The 26,627-nt window shown below is 35.5% G+C and overlaps 2 protein-coding genes across 5 annotated transcripts in view; both read right to left on the bottom strand.

Moving 5' to 3' along the window:
* The window catches only part of LOC124300774 (facilitated trehalose transporter Tret1-like), a 32,560-nt gene that overhangs the window by 3,679 nt on the left and 2,254 nt on the right, over positions 1 to 26,627 (bottom strand). The window contains exon 1 of one of the 3 annotated variants that reach the window (XM_046755150.1): positions 10,304 to 10,694. The exons of 1 other annotated variant lie outside the window; for it this stretch is intronic. The gene's annotated coding sequence lies outside the window, so the exon portion shown is untranslated. One more of the 3 variants, XM_046755152.1, reaches the window with a different exon arrangement.
* Positions 561 to 9,589, bottom strand: LOC124300773 (facilitated trehalose transporter Tret1-like). 2 transcript variants are annotated; one of them, XM_046755148.1, is made up of 2 exons: positions 9,381 to 9,589; positions 561 to 2,058 (listed from the first exon to the last, which is right to left on the bottom strand). In XM_046755148.1, exon 2 carries the CDS (start codon positions 2,014 to 2,016, stop codon positions 568 to 570), a length of 1,449 nt encoding a protein of 482 aa, XP_046611104.1. In that variant the 5' UTR covers positions 2,017 to 2,058; positions 9,381 to 9,589; the 3' UTR covers positions 561 to 567. The 2 variants fall into 2 exon arrangements, with proteins under 2 accessions (XP_046611104.1, XP_046611103.1); XM_046755147.1 differs by lacking the exon at positions 9,381 to 9,589 and adding an exon at positions 4,099 to 4,563.

The following is a 26,627-nucleotide window of genomic DNA, read 5'->3' as shown; positions in this document are numbered from 1 at the left end:
TTTATACTTTGCTATGAGCATAGATATTCGGTTAAATTTTAATAGTATATCCTTGTCTATACTCCAACGGATTAAATATATTTACAAAAGAATCAGTCTTACAAGAGAATCTATGTTGATTGTACATCAGTATTATACAGTGTATTACTGTAAATCAGAGTAACTTGATTCAATAATTCTCATTTATACTAACATATTTAATTTAAAGAAATTATTTTTGTTCTGCTTGAAAATTGGATACTGTGTGAGCTAAGTTGTCGCTCATTTTGTACCTATCAATGATCTCTAAGAGAACACACATTTCGAGTTCTTTTTCTTGGCTCTTTTCCATTTGATTTACTGACTGTGAGACAATCCTTTCGCTTTATTATATATCGCTTATAGGTGTCTGACTTTATTAGTATGTTTTTTTGGGTACTAATTCACAAATAACTTGGGTCACCAGCAGAGAAAAGTAACAAACACCTGTTGGATATTGGCACGAATGCTTTTTTCTGACCAGAAATTATACTCTGTGGTCGAGTTAAATATGGTTTTATTAATTCCATGAAACGAGATCCTTGTTTTCTAAACTTTTATTGTATTTGAAGTGGGTGGAGGTGCAGGTACCGCACCCATTTCTTGCTGAATCTGTTCAAGAGTTTTTCCTTTTGTCTCAGGGACGACGAATACGAAGAATACGATACTCAGGGCACAAACTACACTGAATATCCAGAATGTAGTGTAATTTCCAAATGCTGTCACCAGATCGCTGTAAAACTTTGTTACTAAAAAGGCCATTATCCAGTTGAATAAACAAGCGCTGCTACCTGCAATGCCCTTTATTTGCGGAGCAAACAGCTCTCCTACCATCATCCATGGAATTGGCCCAAGACCCAGATTGAACATGAATATAAAAAGGGAAACTGCGATCAATGGAATCCAATTATATGCAGACACGTCTACTCCTGTGTGCGATAAATAAAAGTATATCCCAACAGTAAAAGCACCAATAGTCATTACAGTGCTGGATGATATCAGAAGAATTTTTCGCCCAAGTTTGTCTACTACCAGTGTACTCGCAAATACTGCGACGACTTGAATCACTCCAACAATAATTGTTGATGTTTCAGAAGACATGCTTCCTCCTTCGCCGAAGATGCTGCCGGTGTAAAATATGATAGCGTTGACTCCGCTCAATTGCTGGAACATCATCAGTCCAAATGCAACGATCAATCCTTTTCTGGCAACCTGTGTCCTTATGGCTTCTAGGAACGAGGCTTTATTTTTTACCTCTTCTGCAATGGTATCTTTTTTAGCCTGTAACTCTTGTTCAATGTCGTAAGCAGGACCACGCAGTCTCAGGAGACTTGACCTGGCCAGATCATCTTTGTTTTTCATCAAATAATAGGCTGGGGATTCAGGCATGAAGAAAAACACAGCAAAGAATATTAGTGGGATAATTGCTGATACTATTGAAAGCGTTTTGATTGGTGCAAATGCGCCCAGAGTGTATGAAAACAGGATACCAATGGTCAACATCAGCTGAAAGTACGATCCCAGGGTACCACGGACCGAGGGCTCTGATATTTCGCCGGTATACACAGGAGCTGCAACGCAAAATGCTCCGCCACTCACTCCTAGTATGAATCTTCCCACGTAAAACATTACCACTGAGTTTGCCCAAATAATTAATCCCCAGCCAACCAAGAAAGGTGCAACTAGCAAAAGCATGCTTGGTTTTCTCCCTATCAGGTCCATTAGAACTCCGAAGGGAACACAAACGGCTGCCGCTCCCAAATTTGTTATTGATCCAATCCAAGAGAACTCTGACGATGATATCGTTATGTTGTATTCTGCAGCCAAATCTATACCTCCGTCACCTCCTGAAGTCGACCAACCTAAAACTGCGCCAAAAGCCAGACTGCCAAGGGTTGCAGCTATTGCTGCAATATATTGTGGCAGCTTTTTTCCATTGGAGCTGAACTCTGCGTTAGAGACGAGCGTTTGCTGGGAAATACCGATTTTGTCTCCCATTGTGCTGCAGTGTCCTTGCAGTAACGGTGTTCTGTCTGATACCTGAAAAGTGACAAAGTTGATTAGCTAATTTCCAAGTTCTAGCTCTCAAAAATATAAAAAGTAAAGATGGCAAACAAATGTTAATAAAGTAAAAAGTAATATATATTCATTTTGATTTTTTAATATGTATGAATTTGACCATCTGGATTCGTTAGGTATCATGTTTTGATGGAGTTAGATAAAGTGAGCGTGCATCAATGTATGGACTCATGCGTGTTCGTCCAGACATTTGGGTTACAAAGTACATGTATCACCTCGAAAAGCAGTATTGTCAGAAAACCAGTGTATCACTAGTAAGCTTTTATAATACCTGTTGTATAGTAAAATGCTTGTTACACTTTATTAACATGCAATCTTTTCGTTTGAGATTACTGTCAGTCTAGCCGAAAATTCACACAAAAGGTGCTGCCTTCTCACAAATAGCTCTAACAACTATGTTTCAATAATTCTGTTCCTTCTTCTACCGTATGGCTAGCTCCATGTAGGAATGTGCCAAAACGAGTTTTGGTAACTAGTAAAGTGAGAATTCGTAGACATTACCCAAGATCGTAAATTGACAAGTCAAATAAACGACATTGCAAATAGGAAGATTATTTATGTCAGATAAAAATTGAGTAATAATAATTCCGAATTCATCACATTCTTATATTTTTTTCTGAAATAGAGATACTAGAGAGTTTTCCATGCAAGGATATTATGGCAGCTTTATCTTACCACTACTACTAAAAAGAAATTGTTGTAGGTCCCAGGTGATCGTCAGGTGCTTTATCATTCTCGTAGTTGAAAAGCAACAGTGGTCAAACATTAACTGTATGGTAATATTTTTCCTACTGAAGTTTAGCATCTATATGATGCTTGTTGTAATATTTCCATAAATTGAAATGCACACTTTAATACCAAATTCAAGAATTGTGCCACAAATAGTGAGAAGCTTTAATATTCAGAAATAATTTGATACAATTATAACTCCAAATTTTTTAGAATATAATTAATGTCACTTGGAAAAATTGAAAAAGGTATGTATGCCTGTGACTGTAATTGAAGAGATAAACTAATGAATCATAAGAGCATAACATGTGAGTTCCAGTTTCAATTGAATTGTGATAAAAATTGGAGGGGAAGATTCCTGTGTCACTTAACAATTACATACTTGAGTTGTTTTCGTTATTATTGAATATTATAATCGCTGTACAAGCGTATCTAAATTCAATGCCTTTGAAACACCAACAATAATGCCGATATGCATATAGTATTGCGTGTGAAAAAATGCTATCTTGAACGAGGTTGAAACAGTAACATTATTGTAACGAAACATTGGGTAAAAAAATTACTATTTTCTTATTTTTACAATAACTTGGGAGAAACAAAGATTTCAAAATATGAGTATATTTTGTTTTATTATGGTTTTCTGGACGTCAAACGATTATAAAATCGCGAAATAACGGCTTTCCTTCAGCATGACTCTTTAAGATAACATTGCTAACTTCAACATGATTATCTTGATTCAAATTTTATAAAACGTTCAAAATTATAGTCTTCTACATTTTTATTGGATATAAATGTAGGAAAAATATGCTCCATTTTCGTTATTGCTCTGTGAAAAATAATTTCATTTGTAATCATCCAGTAGAATTCGATACACCGAGGAAGTATAGAAGTATATAAATAATTATTAGTCATTGATCCATGCATTTATATCATGCATGTTGCGTTGATTATATGAGTATTCGTTGATAATTAAGTGTAATTCTTTGTTATGTAGCTTTTCTATATACGTGAAGTTATTCGGATTAGTAAAAAGTGGAGGTAAAACTTTCCAAGTGGTATATTGGTTAATTCGCATTGAGTAAAACTTGCATCGGCCACTGTTATAGATGGGCTATCTGCGCTGCATGCTGATGTAACGGTGTGTAAGGTTCCAATGTTTGATAGTGTTTATAAGTACCAAGATCCAAAGTAATCGTATAAGTTAGTCGTTGAAGTGTGTCAATATTTTTTGTAAACAATAATCAAATTTATTGTTTTTTGTTTTGTACATACCGCCCATACGTCTGCCTGGTATGGTCCTGCCAAATCTTCCTGATCGTAACGATGCATATTTGCAATGTTTGTACGTACAACGATGAAAATTAAAACAATCTCTAATTACGTTGTCCGTTATACAAATGTCATATTATTATCAGCAACGCGCGAGTTTGCTTCTATCGGTAAGATTTAATTCTGTATTCCCGTTTTGCACTTTGCGTAGTAGACTGTCGTGAAAGAACAGCTCTTTTCGTAAACACAGCTGGCTTGATTCTCTCCCTGCTCTGTGTCTCTCCGTTCGTCCCTCCCTCGGTCCGTCTGATCGTAATACTTCACGACATTCAAATTTCAAATATATTCCCGCAAATTTCCCAGACCCCATTGATCTTCTCTACCACTTTATAATCTCCGGAGATTTAACACGACCCCTAATGCACAATCCCAATAGTTTTGGTGTGTCGAAGCACAACGATCGCCGAATCACGTGTCAACGGCCATTGACCATGGTCAACTATTTGCAGCCTGCATACCGACGCAACGTTGCCGCGAATGTATCGTAGCCAGATTACGGACGGTGGATCCGTGGTGTCAACTGTCGAGACCGTACTTACATTCACGTGTGAAAAGCTGCATACTTTCAGGCGCTGACATAGCGGTTGATGTTTTACGCCTACCAAATGGTCTTATTTGACTATCTAGCCCAGAACGTGTGCATTTCACGGTAATTTTTCGAATATGCATTAGTATTAAATGAATTGCAAAACCTGATTGACAAATTCCTTTCCCATGCAGCGGATTATTCGTTATTAACGAAACAATCAATTTTGAAAATTCACAATATCGGTTGACTTTTGTATGGAACCTTTACACGGTCGAAAGATTGCACGATTTATGAAGTTGCGATATCATCATCTCCATCTCTTATTTGATTAAATCATAAAGTGATATCAGTTGAAAATCCAACCTTCTGTAATTTCGAAAGCAGCCCAGTTGATAAGGTGAGCCATTCGTCAGGAGCTGTCTGTAGAACTTGTCTAATTTCCAATCGTATTTCATCGTTATATAACAGCAGTATCGTAATGTCATATTCCTGCATAAAAATACGATACTTATCGTTAGGAAACGTTTTCCGTCCTGTGTGTAAAATTACGTTACACTTTAATTTCGCTTTCTGTAGTGATGATAGTTTATTGAAATTTACCCATACACACCGTAAGAACATATTGAAAAAAGAAACAACGTGAAAATATTAATACTTTGCAATATATCTGTATACGGTACTGTCATTGTCAATCCCCCTACACAATATTATAGTCAATAATGATCATTGACGCTACTGTCCACGGGTGTGCATAAAATCTGGTAATGCTCCAAAATACTTCGATCAAAGATCAGTCTGTACGTATGAGACCAAAATGAAGCTCTCCTTACTATTCTCAGTGTCGCAAAATAATTGATAATAATAAAGTATCCGAGTCACAGTGGATAATCCAATTTGCTGAAATATCGATTCACCAGTATTGATTAAGTAGAACGTGCTATGACCGAGGACTGTATATTATTGATGACAAATATTTATGTTCAGTTACAACGCCAGTATTTTATTGGAAATAATTGAATGCGATGAGGTATTTCGCAAATAAATTTCATATGTATCAATATGAGCCGGGAATATTGTATAAACATACTATTGCAATCTGCGGAAAATATTCTGCAAACTAATTATATCACATTATTGTTGAAATGTTTTGTGTTGCAGCGTGGAAAAATAATTTTTCATTACAGAGAGTATTTTCGGCGAGTAAATTTAGACCGTACGAAGATCTTACAGTTTTAAGAATACAATTTTAGCAATCCGCACCTGTTCTTCTCGAATTCGATTGTTTTGTTTCACCAATTTTTTTTTCCTATTTGTCGGAAGTAAAATTATTATAGTTATATATACATTTATGTATATTTAATTTTTTTTATCATGTTCACTCCTTTAATTTATGCCAGGTCAGTGCAGAGGTTGCTTTTTCTACGAAGGGAGAAGTGGGTAATTGAGGTCATTCGACGAGAATAGATTCAATTCGTGGTTGAAGACATGATTGTCCTTCGTGGTTCAGTAGTTTATGCCATATCACTATTGACGGAAGTTGTAATATATAGGTAGATAGCTGTATACATAACGTCGGTAAATTTGCTCATTGCAGTCTGATATCAGTATTATCACACTTGATATAATGTCGCGGGTACCCTATATCTCAGTGGATATTGATTTGCTATTCTGTTCAAAAGCAAAAAAAAAAGTAGGACAAAAATGTATTCGTATGCATTGTGTGAGATAATTTGATGCTATACATACAATAAGCATCTACACACATGCGGATAGAAGTAAGTACACGTGTAGGTATATACAGCGAGGGATAAAAGTATTCGTATTTATAGTGTACAAATACCTTTGTTCTTGTCATAACGGCGGCTTGTCTACGCAACATAAGATAACAAGTCCGTTTCTACGTGCTTGTTTACGTTAGTGTCCAGGCATGAAATAAAACAGCAAATGCTTGAATGAAAGAGTTACTTAAAAAAAATTATTCCTTATTTTGTATAAATTTACCCACTGTACGAATACTTTTGTCCCTCATTGTATATATGACTATAATCGCATAGGTGGTCGATATAAAGATACGCAAAGGATAATATCGCAATAATATTGGCTTCATGCGAAATATAACTAAACAACTGTGTATTAAAGGTATTACAAATTACCAATGTATTATCTTTTATAGGTATATTGTAATTTAAATATTCATATGTATATTTATACCTGTTTTGAAATATCCCTTAATGTCTGTCAGTGCATATTTATATAGGTGTATTACACTTGCACGTGTACGTCGCAGTATATATTTAGGGATATATGTAAATAGAGTTGTCACTACTACTACTGCTAGTACAATACTACTAGACTACTAAAAAAGTATGCATACATTAAAGTAACCGTAATCGCATTAATATTTTGTGTTATATGAAAAGTAGACTATCGATATTTTTATCAGATTGACTAGATTAAAAGCGAAAATCTTTGTAACTATAGAGAGCGCGAAAAGTAACAGACAAAAAATAGTGCAAAACAAATTGAAAGAAACAAAAAACGAAAAACAGTTGTCCGACGCAATTGATACACATTAACGTTGTGTGCAGTTTACGTATGCGCCGGAAATTGAACGACGCCTATAACACATCGAGACTTAGGAAAAATACAATCATTGGCATAAGCACGCCAACTACTTCCGTTTTTGCTACAATTACCTACCCCCGTAATTGCTTGAAGTTACGTAACTTACCCGCTGGGTACGAGTATTATATTGTATATGCACAAATACGTACGTACATACATGAATTTTGCACAAACACAAATCACATGGGTATATGTGTACCTATTTTATATTTTTTGCGTTGCGTCAATATGTATGTACCTACTGCGCGTGTAACGTTTCAACGGCCGGGATCTACGCGACGATGTGTAGGGGGAGAAAAATTTGTTAACCGCTTTCAATTATATGTTTTTATCTACAGCGAGGGACAAAAGAATTCGTACATATATTCCACCAATACTTTTGTCCTTGCCATAACGGCGACTTGTCCACGCATCGTAGGATGACAAGTCCGATTGTACGAGTTTGTTTAGATCAGTGTCGTGCAGGCATGAAACAAAACAGCACACTCTTGAATAAATAAGTTAATTAAAAAAATTATTCCTCATTTTATTTAAATTTATCCACCGTACGAATACTTTTGTCCCTCGCTTTACATGCGACTGTTGATTACCGATTTTATGAAAGAACAACAAAAAAACTGATTTGCTGTACTGCACTATTGTGTAAACTGCGTATATCAACGAATAACGATCGGCAGCATCGTGACAATATCATTAGTCTAGCAAAGAATCCAAATCTGCAATTAAATATACACCAAATACAGACAGGAATCAAATATTTCGTCATATAGAAGAATGTTGATTAGCTAAAATAAACCAGTTAAAGAAAAATAAACCGATGTGGACTAATTTTTGATTGGATTGACCGGATTTCCGGTTGGCTTACGTTAACTGACAGCCATAATTCCAATAGATTGAAAATTATAATATTTCAACGTTTTTAATTCATGAAAAACGTTAGCTGCAGAGTAAAATGCGTTCTCGTTTTTCTCATACTATATAGGTTTCCCTTTTTTTATACGTTCACTCTCATCCTTGTTACTTAAAAAAAAAAAAGTATATTGACGGACAGAGCGTGTACTTGAACTAAAAAAAGAAAGTAGATAAATAATATGCCTTCAACTTTTTCACATTTCGACCTTTGATCTCGCCGCTGTTACGCAGTGCCTATAGGGCATGAAGGTTACGCATTTACAGGTTAATGGCTTATACACCTGTTGATCGGTGGAGGAAGGGGGGAGGGGAGGTGGGATTAACAAGGTGGAGGGGAAGGCAATGATTTCTTTACATATACATAGGTATATAAATGGGGAAGCAAAGATAAACAATAAAAAAAAAACTGAAAACAAAAATCAAATCTCGAGGTCGGCATCGCGGTGACTACCGTTTCGTTTTTTAACCTCATGTCTGCAATATACCGAAACACCATATCGTGGTATTATAATATTTGCGTGTATAACTAATGCCTAATATACACGGATGTACGCCAAAGCACGATATGTAAATTACCTACAATGATGTTTGAAAATTCCAAGTTTTTTAGAGTACAAAATAAAACAAAATCAAAATTTAATAATAGTAATAATGATGTTGGATGAAGCTCGTGAAATTTACGTAATGACGAATAGTGATAATGAAGTTGTGCCTTATTAGGGCATGTGTGTAGGTACCACTCGCTCGTTCTGCTTCTTAGAAATAGAGAAAAAAAGAAGACAGAGAAAAAGAATAAGTTCAACGCGCTATTTGCGATTGAGAATTCAACCCCAGGCTAAATATGCAGTGTATAAATTATATCCAGGCACTTGTACACATAGCTAAAGCATAAATAAAATGAATAAATAAATAAATAGATGTAAAAACTCGCGACAAAAAAAAAAAGAACATGAAAAAAAAACGTGTCCGTACTTACAATTTGAGCAGCCTAGCCTACGGCTATTGTACACTGTTATACGATAATTATTTATGTGCGCTGGTCCCTTTACATTTGAATTTTTTTCTTTTTATTTCTAGTCACGTAATACTCAAGTGCAGTGCAGTGAATATTGCAACCACGTAGAATTTTTTATACTTGTAACCGCATTTGTTTACTCACAGTTTATTATCACGCAGGATTGGGGTACTTGTCCGAATTATGAGTACAGTAGATGTTTACGGGTGGTAGGCGAGGGTTGAAACTTCGACGTTTGTCGAGCGGTACTGCAGGTCGCACCTTATACTCTGCGCAATTATGTACGTAGCAATTTTGTTTTACTTTTTTTTTTTTCAAACAATTACTGCGAAAAAGACGAACAATTGACAATGAAGTAAAATTTTGTGAAATAATAAATAAATAAAAACAAGCAAACAAACGAAAAAAAAAAAATAGACTATTTAATGAACTAGTGCCAATACCAAGATTGACACGTGCGAACTGTGCTGCATTCGCAAGTCCTCGGTTGGTTTTAAATCGGCCACTCCTCCCCACCTCCAAGCACTCCGCTAGAGGGTAACCCTCTGACAAGCCGTCCCCCCATATATTTAAGATATCTCTTATCTATTCAGGCATTTTCTCAAACCGACGAAGCATAATGTTACAACAATAACCGCGACTCCGTCTGGTACGTACGAGGAATGCGTAACATACGGTTCATTGTTTTACTAACGAGTTGTCATCTACTCGGGGAAGTAGAGATAGAAGTTAAAGGTGAAAAACAATGTCTTGTTACGCTTACCACACTGACGCATTTCTAGTTGGTGCAATTTGTGCGATAATTGTCGTGTGATATATTTTTATGCATACTGCATTTGCGCGGCTGTAATTTTGACATCAAATTGTGTCGGTACTTTAGCTTATTTTTCGATTGATTTCAGTCAGTTTGACAGTGATTATTTTTTTCCTGCATAAAATAGCTGCATATATTTATACACGTTGGTACAAGATCGAAAACATGTTACATACTTTGGTTTTATCTTCAATTATTATCATTCAGATTATATTTGTTTCTTATTTAGCACACGTGCTATTCTGGTACATACTTCTTTCCGATATGATTATACTGTTTATATCCTTCTTCTTCGCATACGAGGCACGGACACACTGACACAATTCAAATCTTACACTTTTACAAGATGCGATAAGAAAACAAAACCAATTGTCAATCCAACTTGGAATTCAGTTACGGTATTCTCTGAAACTTCGCATAACTTGGATCGATTTAAAGTCGTTTATATTGTTTCGAAATAGCGAAAAAAAAAATTTATCATCAATGATTGATTCTTATTAGAGTAACGGTGCATTCTTTTTTTTTTTTTTTCTTTCATTCATGTAAATTTTCTTGTAACAATAATTTGCACGAAAGATTTTCTCTTTCCACCAACTCTTGAGGTGGCAGAACGCGACGGAACAACTGACGTTCCACAAGCGGATAGCAAGCTGTTATAGTAAGATGTGATATTGGCGATGGCCTCGGGGCGTAGGTAATATGAATGGGGGGTTCGCAACATGTACATAATACATACCACATACATTGATGTGTGTATGGTGAAATGGATGAAGCATTAATAGTGCCGATATGCTCCCGGCTTATTATACCTGTACAGTTCGCTTTACATCCACAGACAAGTTTTAGTGTGCTAGTGGAATTTTCTACGGATACATATGTTGACAAGAACTTTCTATTTCATCCGAATTGAAGAAGTTCAATATTTTATCATATTCGTAAAAGCTGCACGTAGATGAATAATAAAACCTGTAAAATTCGCGAATAAAAATTCTGTTGACAAGAACTTTCTCTATTATTCGATTTAAGTAAGATCAACGTATCATCATATTCGTAACAGCTACGTGGATTTGCGATATCAAATGCTCTAAACCAATTTTACGATCGAGTTTCAGTGCGGTATCGGAAAAAAAAAAAACTTATCGAAATGACTTTCGTCGTTTTATTCGCAGTGCAAAATAAAAAAACTAGGTCCAGTATTTCTGAATGACGGTGAACTGTTCAGAATGTTTGAAAAGGAAAATTAAGATAGGTATGTAAAAATATTACATAGACAGAAGAAATTTGACGCCCCAGCGTTAAAAAAAACCTGCTTTTGCAATTACCTTTACTAAGAATCTTTTCTGTTGCATTAATGGAACATGCAAGGTAGTTTTTACAAGTTTTTTGACCATGAATCCAAATCTGCATGTAGACTTATAAATTCATTTTTAATTTCTTTCACGTAAAATTTTTCCAAATCTGTTATGTCATGCGTGCATACATAATGTCCTGAGGAATTGGAGGCAAAGATGTTTGTTCTTACGATAGATTTCACAATACTGCATATTGGAAAGAAACAAAATTAAAAGTAAAAACACGATATGGTGGTTTTAAGCAGGTCGATCTGTTCTGCGGTATCACCGCGTGTCTTTAAATCGATTTCAATGCTCAACAGGTTTCAGTATCGAACGAAAGTGTTTTCACTGGTACCCGACTGTAATATATAGGCGTTGCCTCCAAATGTGACCCATGGATTCAGTGGCCGAACAGAAACTTGTCTGATATTCTCATATCTTATTCTCCCACATGAGAGGTTATAATCTTAAAGATATTAATTAGTCCTTTCTCTCTATTCGTCTTTGAGAGAAAAATTATTCTTAATTTCGACTTGCTTTAGACTTGTTAAATGATTTTATACAAGGCAAGTATGTTTTCCGCACATTAACTACCAGTTTCCATGACGGCAGATTCTGCGAATGCGCATGCGCGTAGTACAGAAAAGACCACTTCTAGCTCCCTAGGAGTTGAAAGTGGTCTTTTCTGTATTCCGTGAATGCGCAGTCGCAAACAAATTTGACATTATGCGACCTTAACCTTGATTTCATGCTTCGTGAAAAAACGCATAACGTACTCTTCATATGCAAAGAATGGTGTGTAACTAGGAGGCAACGATCTTTTGTCTCGCGTATTTGCGGCATTCGTCTTCGGCTCACCTACGACTCATATTGCAAACTGTCGCTCGGCTGGAAAAGACAGAGTTTGCCTTCTTGTTATAAAATATACTATTGCAAACCTACGGTTGTGACTTGCAAGAAAAAACATTTTTTATGTAAAAATGTTCGAATTTTCGGAAACGAATGGAAGTTTTTTCATGGGAGTAGTTTGTACCTTTGAGAAATTCGCTTATTAACGAAAAACCGTGTACTTTCAGGTTCCGCAGAACAAAAATTCATTGTTATTTTCGTTTCTCTAAAAATTGGTGTCATTTCTTTGGAAAATCTAAATTTTGTAGAATGCGGTTTGAAAGAATAGCTTAATAATAATAATAAATTTCACAAAATTTGTGTTTCGTTTTTTTCTAATCTAGTATTTTTTTTCCTACGCTGAAATGTTTCTATTCATTGATAAAATACTTCAGTATTGGTTTCATTCAAATCCATCAAGCGTATCAAGAAATCACCCCATTGGGTGGCTGTTCTTGAGGGGCGTCTTCACCTCTCTAAACCGTTTATTAACAGATAAAAAAATATACGTGTCTCTTAGTCTTCGATGCACTACAACATATATGAATTAGATCAAAATCAGAAGGGTCGACCTACCTAGGATTTCTTGTTAGGAAATTAGAGATATAGGCTATGTGTAAAAAAAGTCAGAATCATTCAAGAAATACCTTTAACAATTTCGCTATCGTAAATAGCTGTACAATGTATTGATATTTTTAATAATTAGTCGTCGTTATTCCATTATTGTTGTTGTTATTATTTGAATATTCAATGCATAAAAGCCATTTCAAACCATTTCAATTATATTATCGATGGCTTTGATATAAAGAAAAATCCGTACATAAATTCCGACGGGTTTTTCTTTCTAAGAGGAAGGGGAAGTAAAAAATTGTTAGGAAAAAATTTCTCAAATTTAACAATCCCCTGGACAAGTTATAACTAGGAAGCCTAGTCGAAATTCATTCGTTTACACGTTATCTTTCATATAAACAATTTCGAATAACAGATGACGGTATATATTTTTGGCCGGAGTTTGTACTATCAGCGGGACACTAAAACTCTAAAGATCAAAGTGATATCTGGACATACTTATCGCGTTCCATTCACTTGTGCATGTAAAAGCAAATTCTATTTATTGCATCCTTCTCAAAATTAATATTCTAATCGGAAAATACGCAGCAAAATTGATGATAAGAAGTATGGTCAGATGGCTTAAAGGTTCTTTCCCAGAAAGTAAATATGGTTAATAAAATGAAAGAGAAACGATTGATTGCAGCAATTTGTAACGTGACGACGCGTAGGTTAACGTTTCTTTCTCCATACGGTGTCAATTAATTCAATTAATCTGTAAGAAAGAAAAATCCAAAAATAAACAGCAGTCTGGAGATATCGTTTACGCTAAATACTATCCACGTCGAATATGGCGCAACGATTCTTCATTTGATTGAAGAAAGCAAGGAAAAAAAAAAACAGAACAGCAACCAATGTTTAGTCTAGACTATGATTTTTAAACGAAGCATATCTGTATTCAGCCATGAAGAAGCAGTAATTACGAATATGTGTTGTCGCTCTACGAAAAAGACGCGTAAGCCTTTCTCTACCTCTGTAAAAGTGACACCGTATACGGCGACTATCGAATAGAATATAAAAAACAGTTTCACCTTATTGTACGTTTAATTTAAGCAAGCGTAATATGCCGCTTTAAATCGGGGCGTATAAAACCGATTATATGTTTAAGATACATGCATTAACGAATGACAGTATGACACAATATATGTATATCATACAAATGAAGTTAAAAAAAAAGTTACAATAACCATCGGAATTCGCGTATGGCTTCGAGACATTTTTCATATCTTATGCGATAATACGCGTTATGTCGCCGAAAAAGAAGAAGAAAAAAGCATACTATAAGGAGTGGTTTATCCTCTTGTTACATATATCCTTAACTTAAGCCAACGAATCGATTTTGACGTGAAGAAGGATTATAAAGACTAATGTAAATTATTGGCTGGCCCGGCAGTCGTTGTCCGGCCCTTTCCTGTATGTGAGCGATAATGTATTAACAATATGCAAAATAAGTTAACAATTGCCACCTATCGGATCTTAGCATAGCTATGAAACATCGTCTCAACAATACAAATATACTGTATAAATATGACCTCGATCGGTCAAGTCATTCAGAAGTTACACGATCACTAACCAACCAAATAACCAAATAATTAAATTTATAAAGATATTCCTCGCTTATCAAGACTCGTTGAGATCTTATCTAGTTCGTCGCGTGCCATTCCTTACATCGATCCATAAAACTTTAATCGTTTAATCACGTTTGCGTGTGTAGGATCTAATCATTTTGATTGAGTTATTTTCTCTATTTTTTATTTTTTTTTGATAAGATCACGAAGTAACTGATAAGCGATGGAATGCATACTTCGAATGTTGTATTTGTGTTTATATCATTGAGTGCTTGTGAAATGAGTTGGTATGCGTACAACCGTATACATAAGATTATTACACAAATAAGATTATACACGTATGCGAGTTGACATTGTTTAGGTAACATCTAATGGAAGATTTATGGGCCGTTTCCAGTGTCAGGTATTAGCCATAACTGGGCACATTCGTATACGGTATTTGGTTACGTAATCCTGTAACTTTGGTTGGACGTGGGTAGTTAAATATTGAAATAAATTATTCATCCCGCAATCATTCGAGTTGTGTCACTCATGGAAAATCGAGTTCTCTTGTACGTACCTACAAATTTTAATGCTTGTATCTAACGTGTAACGTTCCTGACGAGTATGAGAGAGATTCGTTAATTTCTTGCCTTTTTGCCATTCTATTGTAGATTGCATAATGTATACAGCTGCGGTCTGACAGAATAAAAACAGATATTGACTCCGTTGAACGCGACGACCGAGAAAGACGCTGTATTGACAAGCTTCGAACGTATTTTACTGCTTTGATCACGAAAAATGTTAAATTTCGACGACAACTGAACTTATCTGTCAGTTGTATTATACAAGGTGTATCTACGAAGTTAGGAATATGTTATCGAAAATTTTTCACTTGTCGAATATTCCTGTTACGCTTGTGACTCAATGTCCAAACAATTCTAAAACGAACGAGAAAATTGACGCTAGATATAACGAAAAAAGTTGCAGTTTTTATTCTTCAGTAGAGGAAAAAAAAAAAAAAAAAAATACCGATTCAAATTCTTTCGATGCATTTCAATATTCACTGCAAGGTAACTTCTCACCTTTGCAACGCGTCCAGATATCGTTGAAATTAATTAGTCTTTTCGTGTCAGTTCAACGGTCTCTCAATTATAATTCAATATTTTTAGTTTATTATTAATCATAATACTTGATCATCGATATCACTGCAATACAAATTGTTATATATTGTATATATATATATATATATATATATATATATACGTGTCGCGAGTTCAGTTATGTAAAAATTAAATATTGTTTGCTTCGTGTGGAAAAAAAATTTCTCACGATTTTTTAAACCTTCGGCCATAACGAAAAATCGTATAATGTAAGTAAAATATACCCGCCGATATGAATTTATAACACAGCTCTCTGTGTGTCGAAGGTGCAGAGGTGGTCCCGCCGAGCGCACTGATCTCTTTTTTAAATTCAGTAGCCCAACTTTGAGTTATAGGTACTAGTAAGTAATGTATCTAGTGTGTATACGTACAATACATATATATACATATATTATATATATACTATATACGTATATAGGTATATATGTACATCGATTGTTTACTTATTTTATGTTACGTATTATGGGCATGCCATGTCTATAGCGGTACATCCGTTTACACCCACGAGATGTATGGATTACAGCGACGATTTAGACGCGTATAAAAATGCGATCGTTTATCGGACCTGGATAAAACCTAATCACCCAAGGCTGGCCAAACTGGGTGATAAATAATGGATCATTTATTCAACCTGTTTTATATGCGATGATAGATATCATATTTTATCGTATCTGGGTGAACGTATTAGTGACTCGTGTTGCGATCAGGTATAATTTGAATCTTTCAAAACACAGCGCTACCTGTATAGAGATATAGCACCTACTCTCCATGGCTGTAAATACATATATTGTATAAATTACGATCATTTCAGATCTTGAATACGCCTGATTGATTGTTATTATTGTCGTTTATTCACATCATATGATTATCATTGTTCCTCCACGTGATTATTTAATTAGCGGTGGTCGCGTTTCAAGTACACGTAAATCGGTATTATTTGCATGCTAAAACGTTTTCGAAGCTTCGCGGGGTTGAGGGAATAATTACTTACGATGTAATGCCTGAATAGTTTTTTCTCATATTTTTATTGTATTTATATTTTGACGATTTAAAATTTAGTAATTTTATTTCCAATCGTATTGCACCTGTTCCCGAACGTAATACACGAATATCATTCTAACTGGTGCCTTCAAGCAAAGAGGCTATAATTTCCAAACTGATGTTGCCAACCGGAAATGTTGACAAGGGTACAAGAGAATGAACAAAAAATATACTTCTTCGCCTCGGGCATGAACAGTTGTTCGCACTACACCTTCGTTATTTCGATTCGATTAATCCCATGCTGGAAATTAGCGTGAACATACCACCTCGTAAAGTGATTATGAATTCGTACGTTTAATACATAAATATATGCTCTAATTATATTTTATCTCGCTATCTGTAATACTCGATTGTATACGACTCTTTAATTTAAAGAATAGACAGACTTTTAGATGTATGGGTTAGTGAAAACGACAAGGTTCTGACGTTTCGGCCCGAGTGTGAGATCTCTTCAGAACGATAATTAATTTATTGAGACGTCTGTCAAAAGTACGGTGTGTAAACCAAGTGTACAATACTATAATTAACTGATATTAAATTTTTAATTTTTCCAAAGCAGGCCTTAACCTGTCTGATGTGAAAACACATGAGAAAAGTTGACAGTTATTTACATGGACTAGACTAATAAACAGACCATTCTGATAAAAGCGAGTGCTAAATAGCAATTCTAGGCTCCCACCGACTCATTATAAAGCATTGAGTGTGGAAAGGAGCCAAAAACGTGAGATAAAAAACACACCATTTCTTGATTAGGCAAATGTCGGCTCCGAAATAATTAGCAAGCATGGCGAATTTATCGCCACCCGCTTGAACCAGTGATCTCAAAAGGTGTCGATATGTTGTTAGCAATGTAAGATCAACCTAATTGTTCTTTGGTACTTTTAGCGTTCACGATATTCACTGTAGTGTAATAACGATAAAAATGCAAGCAACTGCAAGAGTTTAGGTCACCGTTGTAAATGGAACAAAAGCAATAAATAACGTGTCGTTCATTTCTTCAACTGAAATATATAAAAATAATTCTCTGCTGTAATAAAGCTAAATCCACACAAATCATATGAAATCATAAAAATAGAAAAGTCGTACGCGCGATCGAGAACAACCGTTTGGTAAAGTAAGTGGTCAACCTTGCCTGTTGATAACGAATACGTAAATGTTACTCAAATGCTCAACATCTTGACGCATATTGACACAATTCGTGTGTTCTATAATATGGCAAATTTCTCGAAGTAATTTCTTATAATACGAAGGCTCCTCACCCAAAATAGCAACCTTATCATAATTGAACAAATGGTCCGCGTCGATCATGTGTTTAGTGAGAGCAGTATGCCTGTCCACACTATCCAGAATATTGCGTTTGTGTTCATTGTTGCGTGTATGCAACTGCCTGCCAGTTTGTCCTATATACCCTTTATTGCAATTGTTGGACGGAACTTTGTAGATTGCACTGGAATGTTTTTCTCGAGGAATTTTTTGTAATTTTCAGAGTCAAAGACAACTGAGATCATGACAATTTCTTCCCACAAATTGCACGTTATACTTTTTGAAAATCCTATTTAAATGTTCAAATAGGCCAACGACATACGGCAACGCAACGAAAGTTCTGGGAATGTCGACCGGGTTAACAACCCCATTGTTGTCGGAATATGCTTGAGATAAAATTGAGTTATACTTTTGGTGGATTTGTTGGTTTAAGAGGCGATATGGGTAGCCGTTCTGGTGCAACACGTTGTAAATAAGTATGAGGTTTACTTTGGTGGAACTACAAGCTCGACAGTCTAATCGCTCTGTCTACCAACACTTGATTGTTCCAATCTTACATGACCTAGGGTGGTGAGGAGGGAAGTTTAGGTACCTGTGTGACCAAGATTTCTTGTGATGCCGATCTGTTGAGATGTTAGAATTGTTATTAACGACCCGAACGTCGAGAAAAGTAATAGATTCGTCCGACTCTATCCCAATAGTAAGTTCTAGTCAGGGGTGGTAGCTGTTAAAAATACCGAACCCATGTGTAGACCGAAAGCCTGTGCATAGTTGACATTGTTGAATTTGAAAATCTTAGCAAGGAAACAAACATTGTGAGACACATTTAACTGTTTAATTATATGCTTCGGACATTCCTCTTTATGTATTTTTGACAACCCATGAGCTCTAGGCTGTATGCTGTCACTCTTTCCAGTGGAACGTTTGGTTTGTTTGGAAGTATACTTTTTATGCAATGACTTCGCACCTAACTTACTGACCTCTCTTCGAAAAGTACTCGTTAATTCATGTTTCACCATCTCATAAGTATTGACATCCGAAAGTTGTTCAAGTACCTCTTTTTGTACAACTGTTTAGGAAGGGTAACCGTTACGTTCCCTTTATCGGCTTTGGTAAACATTAAATCAGGGTTATCCGGACGAAACTGTTTGGTTTCCGTAATCTGGCTTGTTAATAACTTGTCGTGTAGCCTTATAGGTGGTTTGTTTTTGAAGCTTTTTATCATGTTGGTAAATTCAAGTCTCGCTTGATTGCGAGACTCGTTATAAATGGACATGATATTCGATGCAAAATCAGTGATTAGATTGTTCACTGAAAGATTTGTATTGCGGAAGGGTAAACCAAATTTCGGGCCCAATTGCGTGACATCTGAGACATTAGAAGAAATGTTGACTTCACACAAATTAACCAACCATTTATTGTGCGTGTGACTAGGCGCCGGTTCGGATTTGCGCTTTTCCGTGATACTAGGTTGTTAAGTTTCGTGATATTAGTGGCTCTATACGAGTTGAACCGCCCGTCAAGTTATTTTTGTCTGTATCTCAAAGAAATTTCTAGATGTCACTTCCGGCAAATCATTAGTGATGGAATGTCTCGACTTGGAGAGTTTCCTTTCCATCACTGCGCGCGTATCTACGTAGATTCAATACAATTAAGTTTCAATATGAAAACCATGTTCAAAATCGGTTCAAGACGTGCTCTGAAGTCGTAATAGCAAATCGAAGCTGTAGATGAGGTTCAACGAATTCAAGGTTGCAGTATACGATGAAAAAAACAAAATTTATTTTTGTTAAAATACCTTGTTATATACCTAATTTCACGGTACAGTTACTTATACATAGTTTAATACACATATTTATGATAATTGCCATATTTTTACTACCTGCAATAATACACGGTGTTCTTTCAATACGTAACACTGCTGCGAAAAAACGCGCGCAATAGCTTTTATTCGATCCTATACGTGGCGGTAGCAATAAATTTTATAATAATTGGAACTACCATTGTTTTTAATATTTCTTTTCACTTCATTCTTTTATTCTTAATTGGTATAAAATTTCTGTATAGCTATATAGGAAGGCTTGGTAATCTTATCGGGATGTCACAATTACAGCTCGTTTTGTGAATTGGGGACCATATACATTTCAACAAAATGAAGCAAATGAAATACATTTTACAAAATGTGTTATTCTGTCTCTATTGAAACTATTTCTCCTTCAATCCTTGAATACGGTCGTTGCGGTCGAATTGGTATATAGACAGAATTATACACTTTACGTATCGACTCATCTAGCCTGCATGCGCCTTTAGCGAGTTCTGATTACTGCTAACAGCTTGCAACAATCAGTCATGTCTAAGAGATCACCACATTGTGTAGCTACAAGCCAAAATTGTTATTGTATGATATATTCGTTCAACTAGTGGAAAATCAAATAATTAGTGTTACACGTTGGTAATCCTTTTTGCAAGCAAAATGTTTCCAGCATCAAGGAAATAAAAACGGTACGTGCGTATGATACATTCCTATCATTGTAAGCCACCGAGTGTCATAGATTTTGCAAAATTCACCAGCCTTATTAAAGTCAGTCCTATCTGAAAACAATGGAGGGAATTTCTTAGTTGATTAATTGAAAGGTTCAACTTTGGTGGTAAGATTCTTTCCGGAAAGAAACAAATCGAGTGAAATCATAGCCGCTTTCCTTTCACGTCAATTTTCTGACACAACTCGACACGATTTTATTGGTCGGATCTAACGAAATAGACCAATAAAATCACTGAGTGTCGTTTTGTGTCAGAAAATTGACGCAAAAGGCAAGCAGCCCATATAAGAGTATATAGAAAAGAGACAGAATGTTTACTTTGCCCTCATACGGGGATTTCACAAGTCACCGCTTAATTCAGTTTAATTATCTAATCCTTGTTTCTAATTGGTGTTTAGCATTCCATGCGTCTCTCCGAGCCAACTGAAGCTATGATTAGAAAATAGCTTGTCTTAAACATTAGGTCTAGACTCAGGCTATACGTTCCGAAATCAGTCGACAATCTCGCATCTACCTAACCAGTCATATTCTACACGCCTGAGCGTAGTCCATACTATACGTCGATGCTACCTATATACATCAGGATGGTCCTTATTTGGTCCGAAAAATTTTCATTCGGACACCCGCCAGATATATTTCAAATCATATTTAAACGGAAAATGGAATAAAAAAAATAAGCACGTCTGAATATCAATATTAAGAGCTCATATTTGGATGAGATATACTATTTGAAATGCTGTAACGAAATTTTGATGCGCGTTTAAAAAAAAAAAAAAATTCTTTGGCACACCCTGGTGTTACATCATTGAGTTCGTGGCTAGTTCTGTCTCTGTCATACGAATTTTTAAAGATAAATTGATCGTAACGTTTAAATGAAAAGTTTGGTAACAGAGAAGGAAACTGTTTAAAAAAAAATCTCCAGCAACGTCATTTGTGCCGATGACGGTAAAACAGTTGAAACAACGACCCTGTGCTATATCCCTAGCGGCTAATTTCAGAACACACCCCTAGGGAAATTTCATCTTCCATTCAAATCTCTCTGCATGCCTCTCATTCGATGTTCTGATTGGTGATCGATAAATTTAATAAACGGCAAAGTTTTCCTGAAGGAGTAAAAACGCGACGCGATGCGTGAAAAAATTGAAAAAACAAACTAAAGTAAGGTCGGCAATTGACCAAGTCGCCGATTCTTCTCGCCGCGACCTTCGGCTTGGTCGCCGATGCTCATGCTGGTGGAATACAGCCTACGCGTGCCCCACTTATTTCCGGTCCCGCCGAGTGCGCTGCGGTCGTTACTTTCTTGTGGCCGTTAACGGCGTCAGAACGGCGCGGTGGTCCGGTTGACCTCAGCGTGTTCAAGTTGTGGACCTCGCTTCGTTCATGCGCCTCGCCTTGAATCGGCAACGTTGAGCGTAGCCCCGAGAAAATTATTCTCTGCACTTTCATGTAGGCCTACAGGTGCCGAGTCAAGGAACTCTGTGTAAGCCGCTGGCGATTGCTTATATTCTATCTATAATCCTTGCGTGTTCTTATAGATTCCACGCAACATAGATCGTGTCTCGCATCTACCCTTTCCTGCTTCCTGCAGATCGTACATTTGCATAGAGAAATTACTGAGACGTGAAGACAAATGTTCTCGAAATTTTTTCACATTTTCATAATGCTCTGCTTAATTGTTTTTTTTTTTTTTTTGGAAAATTGATAATGTTCAACTTGCTATTTTACTTTTTTCAGGGAAAAAGGAAACTGACAATGTTATTATAATTACCCTCATAAAATGCAAAGTTCAGTTTTCGGTATAAGTCTCCACGTTTTGATGTTTAGATAATCATCTCCGATTATTCAAGATCGAATGAACGGATTTTGATGATATTGCTCTCTTCGTAACTCAAAATTAATTAGATTTCGGATCTGATGAGAATAGCAGTTATCCAAACGTTCGAATAACAAAATCCAATGAAAAAATGAACACTCAAATGATCATCACTCGAGAAAGGATTAAGGATTAAGGATTTTGATTGTTTCCGTCTCAATCGCAACGACTTGTGTTGACTTACAATTAGACTTTATAATCGCTCGGTCTGGTAGTTTTTGAGTTGTTGAAATAACAAAGTAGAAACACATTTCATTTAATGATTTTGATGTCTGTTTCCATTTATCGCTATTCTGGTCTTTCAACAGAAAGTTCTTAGTTTTCAAATTTCAAGTACATGTCAGAAAAATTTTTGAATTGTAAACATCTGGACATGAATTTGGGATAGTGAGGTGTGAAAATTTGCAAAAATGTTTTCATATCAGCGTTTGTATGTACCTGTCTGGCACGCAAAATATCGAGATCATTTCAAATCACTAAAATGCATTATACGTCATGCTTATCTCAGAAAAATCTATCGTTGCCTAAACATTTAACGATAAGTTAGCCTCGTTGACTTATTTGTTAAATTACGTGATGCAGAACTTTTATTATATAATAGGTGGACAGAATATTTCGCGTCAATCATTCGTAAGTGTGCTCGCATATTATGAATATATATATTGATTACGTATAACATCTTATAGGTATAAGTATACCTATATGCGACAGGATCGTAAAAAAATATTTAGAATATTATTGCCAACGAGGATGGATATAATGAAGTAAGAGCAACAGGCTGTGTTTCAATACTTAAACTGTCGTTCGTTGTACTACAGTAAGCGTGTAAAATATTCATATTGTATATTGATAGCACCATTCATGTTGTGCGGCAATTAACCATGATACTTTCTGAAACACTCTGAAATATAGCCGATGGGATCTATTTCCTTCACTCTTTGGCGTTTTCACGATACGCTCAGTTCTAAGATCAATGATTGGTTGAAGTTGGATTCCGATTGCTTGAGGAATATGGTGAAATATGAATGTGTGTAACAGTGAAAGCCACGTATAGACGGAAAATTCGAGGATGGGATCAATACGCTGAGTAAATAAATATTATGGTAAGATTTTGAAAGCGTTTACTTAATTTAGCTAATGAAATCATTTCTTAATGCAGTAAATTGTTTGCCGAAAATTTCGTAATAATCGCCGTGTACATCGATTTTAAAAACTTGTGAAAAACGTTTGCACCAAGTACTCAAATGATGTTTTTGAGATAATCACATAGCTAGAATGAAGACTTTCGGATAATTGCACGAATAAACATACTGTAGGCATATGGGGCATTCCATGACATCTCGAACAAGATTCTACGTCGATATCTCAGATTAGCTTTATCATTTATCATGTGAAAGTACATGACGTAAAACGCAATTGCTATGTTTTCAGAAATTTTCGACCCAGCGTATCTGATGTATAATTCAAAAAATAAATACCCCACTTTCCTAGAATCTGAAAGAACTTATGAAAACCTTATAATATATAACAAGATTTTTGACATCATATTAGCAGATGGAGATTTCATAACTTCAAAAGATTTAAAAAAATTTTATATAAGTAATATTATATCATAATATATTTGATTCCCGTAACTCTGTAAATAGACATTTTTGTGCCCATATTATAATGAGCTTTTTTATATTTATTCTTACGTCAAAAATACAACTGAATAATATTTGTTTCTTATTTCTCTTATTTCTGTTTTTAAATTATGAAATCTCCATCTTATAATAAGTATCAACATTTTTTTAATATTTCATAAGATTCTTCAAAATTTTCGCAGATTTCAGAAAGTTGGTTTTCTTTTCACTTTTTTCAATTATAGTTAATCATATACGCTGGGTCAAGAAATTTTGAAAAAATGGCGATTCTTTTTTTCGTCATGTACTTTCATATGAAAAATTCTAAAGCTAATCTGAGACATGGATGTAAAGTCTTCATCGAGAGGTCATAGAATGCTCCATATATATGATGCATGATTTTACTTTTGCAGGTATCTTCTTTCATGATGCTATTGCAGTTGTAAAAAGCCTTGATAATATAATTTATCGAGGTCGATGTAATTGGTCAACATGATGATAAATTAATATGCAGTTTTCTATCTATCCATTTAACGTACCCCTACAATCACGAGGTTATTGCACGGAAATTGCCAAGTTTCTTCTTTTCTCGATAGTTTTATACTTTCAAAGTACAATACAGCGGCCACTTTATGAATATTAAAATCTGAAGCACCAAATACCTGTTTTCAGTGTACCGAATGTCAGGGTTTAATCAACCCAAGCGAATATCTCAGATCTATTAATTTATGTAATTTCAGATACTTATATTAATTGAGAATTAGTTGCTTCCATGTTACAAGTATTCTCTAGCCTATAGATCGATACGAATAAATAGTGTTTTATACATTTGACCTCGAGACTCAACGAATTTGAGCTATAATATTACATTGTGTTAATTTTTGATAGGAAATTGATACAACAGAAAATGATAGTCTTCAAAAAATCGACCAAATGACATCTTAGAGGCGTCCCTGGTGAAAAAATATTTATCTAAATGAAAATATACTGGTTTTTTTGACGTAATTTTTTACGATAACAGTCCTGTTAGTATAGACAGTTGGGTAGTCACTTCCTTCTCGAACATCATGTAACAAACATCGCAAACGTTTAGGAATGTCGATATATGTAAGTTTTAAACACTTCAGTTTTTCACATTAGTTTCAATAATAAGGTCAAACAATAAACAGTAGCATTTATGTATATTAGTAAATTTGTAAACACTACAAATTCTCGTGTAAAAATTGTGATTCATTTTACATTAAAGAAACCCGAAGACGTTAGGCGGGGTCCTGCCGAAACATCATTTTGAAAACACATATCTGGTTGCTATAATTGCATCATTTCATACTTGACCCTCGCCCAACTAAATTGAATCTGTAGAATATCTACACGGTCACGAACATCAATCTTATCTGTAATTGAAACAGTGTGAGTCAGAAATATTTTTCTACCAGGGAGCTCTGGAACGGAGCCTTGAAAATTTGCTTGAAAAAATTCGCGAAGGTGCTGCTAGATGTTATAACGAAATCCTCAAAGCGAAACGAAATCATTGAACGGATTGCGGTCTGAAGGTAGCCCAGGTCATGTAAAATCTATTATATAAAATGATCAAAAAATTACGTAAACTTCATTTGCGGCTCTGTAACGAGGCCCTCGTATAATGGAACGACTATACAGTCACCACGACATATAGTACGCTAAAATAATGATGAGAATTTGCCGGCACTTGAAGTGATACATCGGATAAAAAGAGTGCAAAAATTATCATATTAAAATTTTAGCCATGTGCTTGAAATATTTATACATTGTTCGCTGCGTATGATTGCAATGTCATACACGGCAATAAAAGAACTCAATTTCCATGTGAAGATCAAATAACATCACGACGCACGTGCTTGTTTTTTTACTGTGTCATATACTCGGTCAAGTTCAGTGTGTTCAAAGTGCGAACATTTTTTAGCCCATTGTACGATAATGAGGTTTATTCTCTATAAATTGTCTATTCATTACCTGTAACCCTGAAGTACGCGAAATCGTACACGATGTCAAGGTACAGAAGTGCTGCAGAACAATGATAATTGTCGCTCATCTCCTTGATAGTATCCAGGAATTCATAGAACGTTGTACTGTATATGGGGCATTCCAGCTTATCTCAACCAGTCAACGTAAATCATGCCTCCAATTTTTTTTCCAAAAAACTACGTCGTAGTATCACAGAGAACGAGATGCTTCTGCGAGTTATAGTCAAAGATCCGACTTTCTGAAATAGCTAAGTGCGTACCTAGGTCGTAAAGTTTTACACCCTATTAAGATTTCATCACACGAGGGTGTAAAGTATTACGCCCTCGGTGCGAATAAAATTTTTCGTAAATGGGAGGTAAACGGGATTTATCCGGTTCGCTTCGCGGGCGTAAAATCCCACTTTACGCCTGCCATGACGAAAAATAATATTTTTCTCAATCTTAAGCTTCTCAAATATTGGTCACTAACGAATGTGTGAATTCTGAATTTAATAAATCTTCTATCTGAATATCCACGTTTGCCAATTGTTTAACGAGGAATTTACTCATACGGAACATTCACCTCTAATGGACATGCATGATGGATATGTAATACCCCCTTATTAGAGATACATTTCAACAGAAATGAAAGTACATTAGAGATCCAAATGTCCGCTTGTCATATATCTAGTGGAACTCTACGAGATATCCACAC

The sequence above is a fragment of the Neodiprion virginianus genome, chromosome 3 (assembly GCF_021901495.1).
Source record: "Neodiprion virginianus isolate iyNeoVirg1 chromosome 3, iyNeoVirg1.1, whole genome shotgun sequence".
NCBI classification, from domain to species: Eukaryota; Metazoa; Arthropoda; class Insecta; order Hymenoptera; family Diprionidae; genus Neodiprion; species Neodiprion virginianus.
The sequence above is the reverse complement of the archived record's forward strand: the minus strand, read 5'-3'. Positions and strand labels throughout refer to the sequence as shown.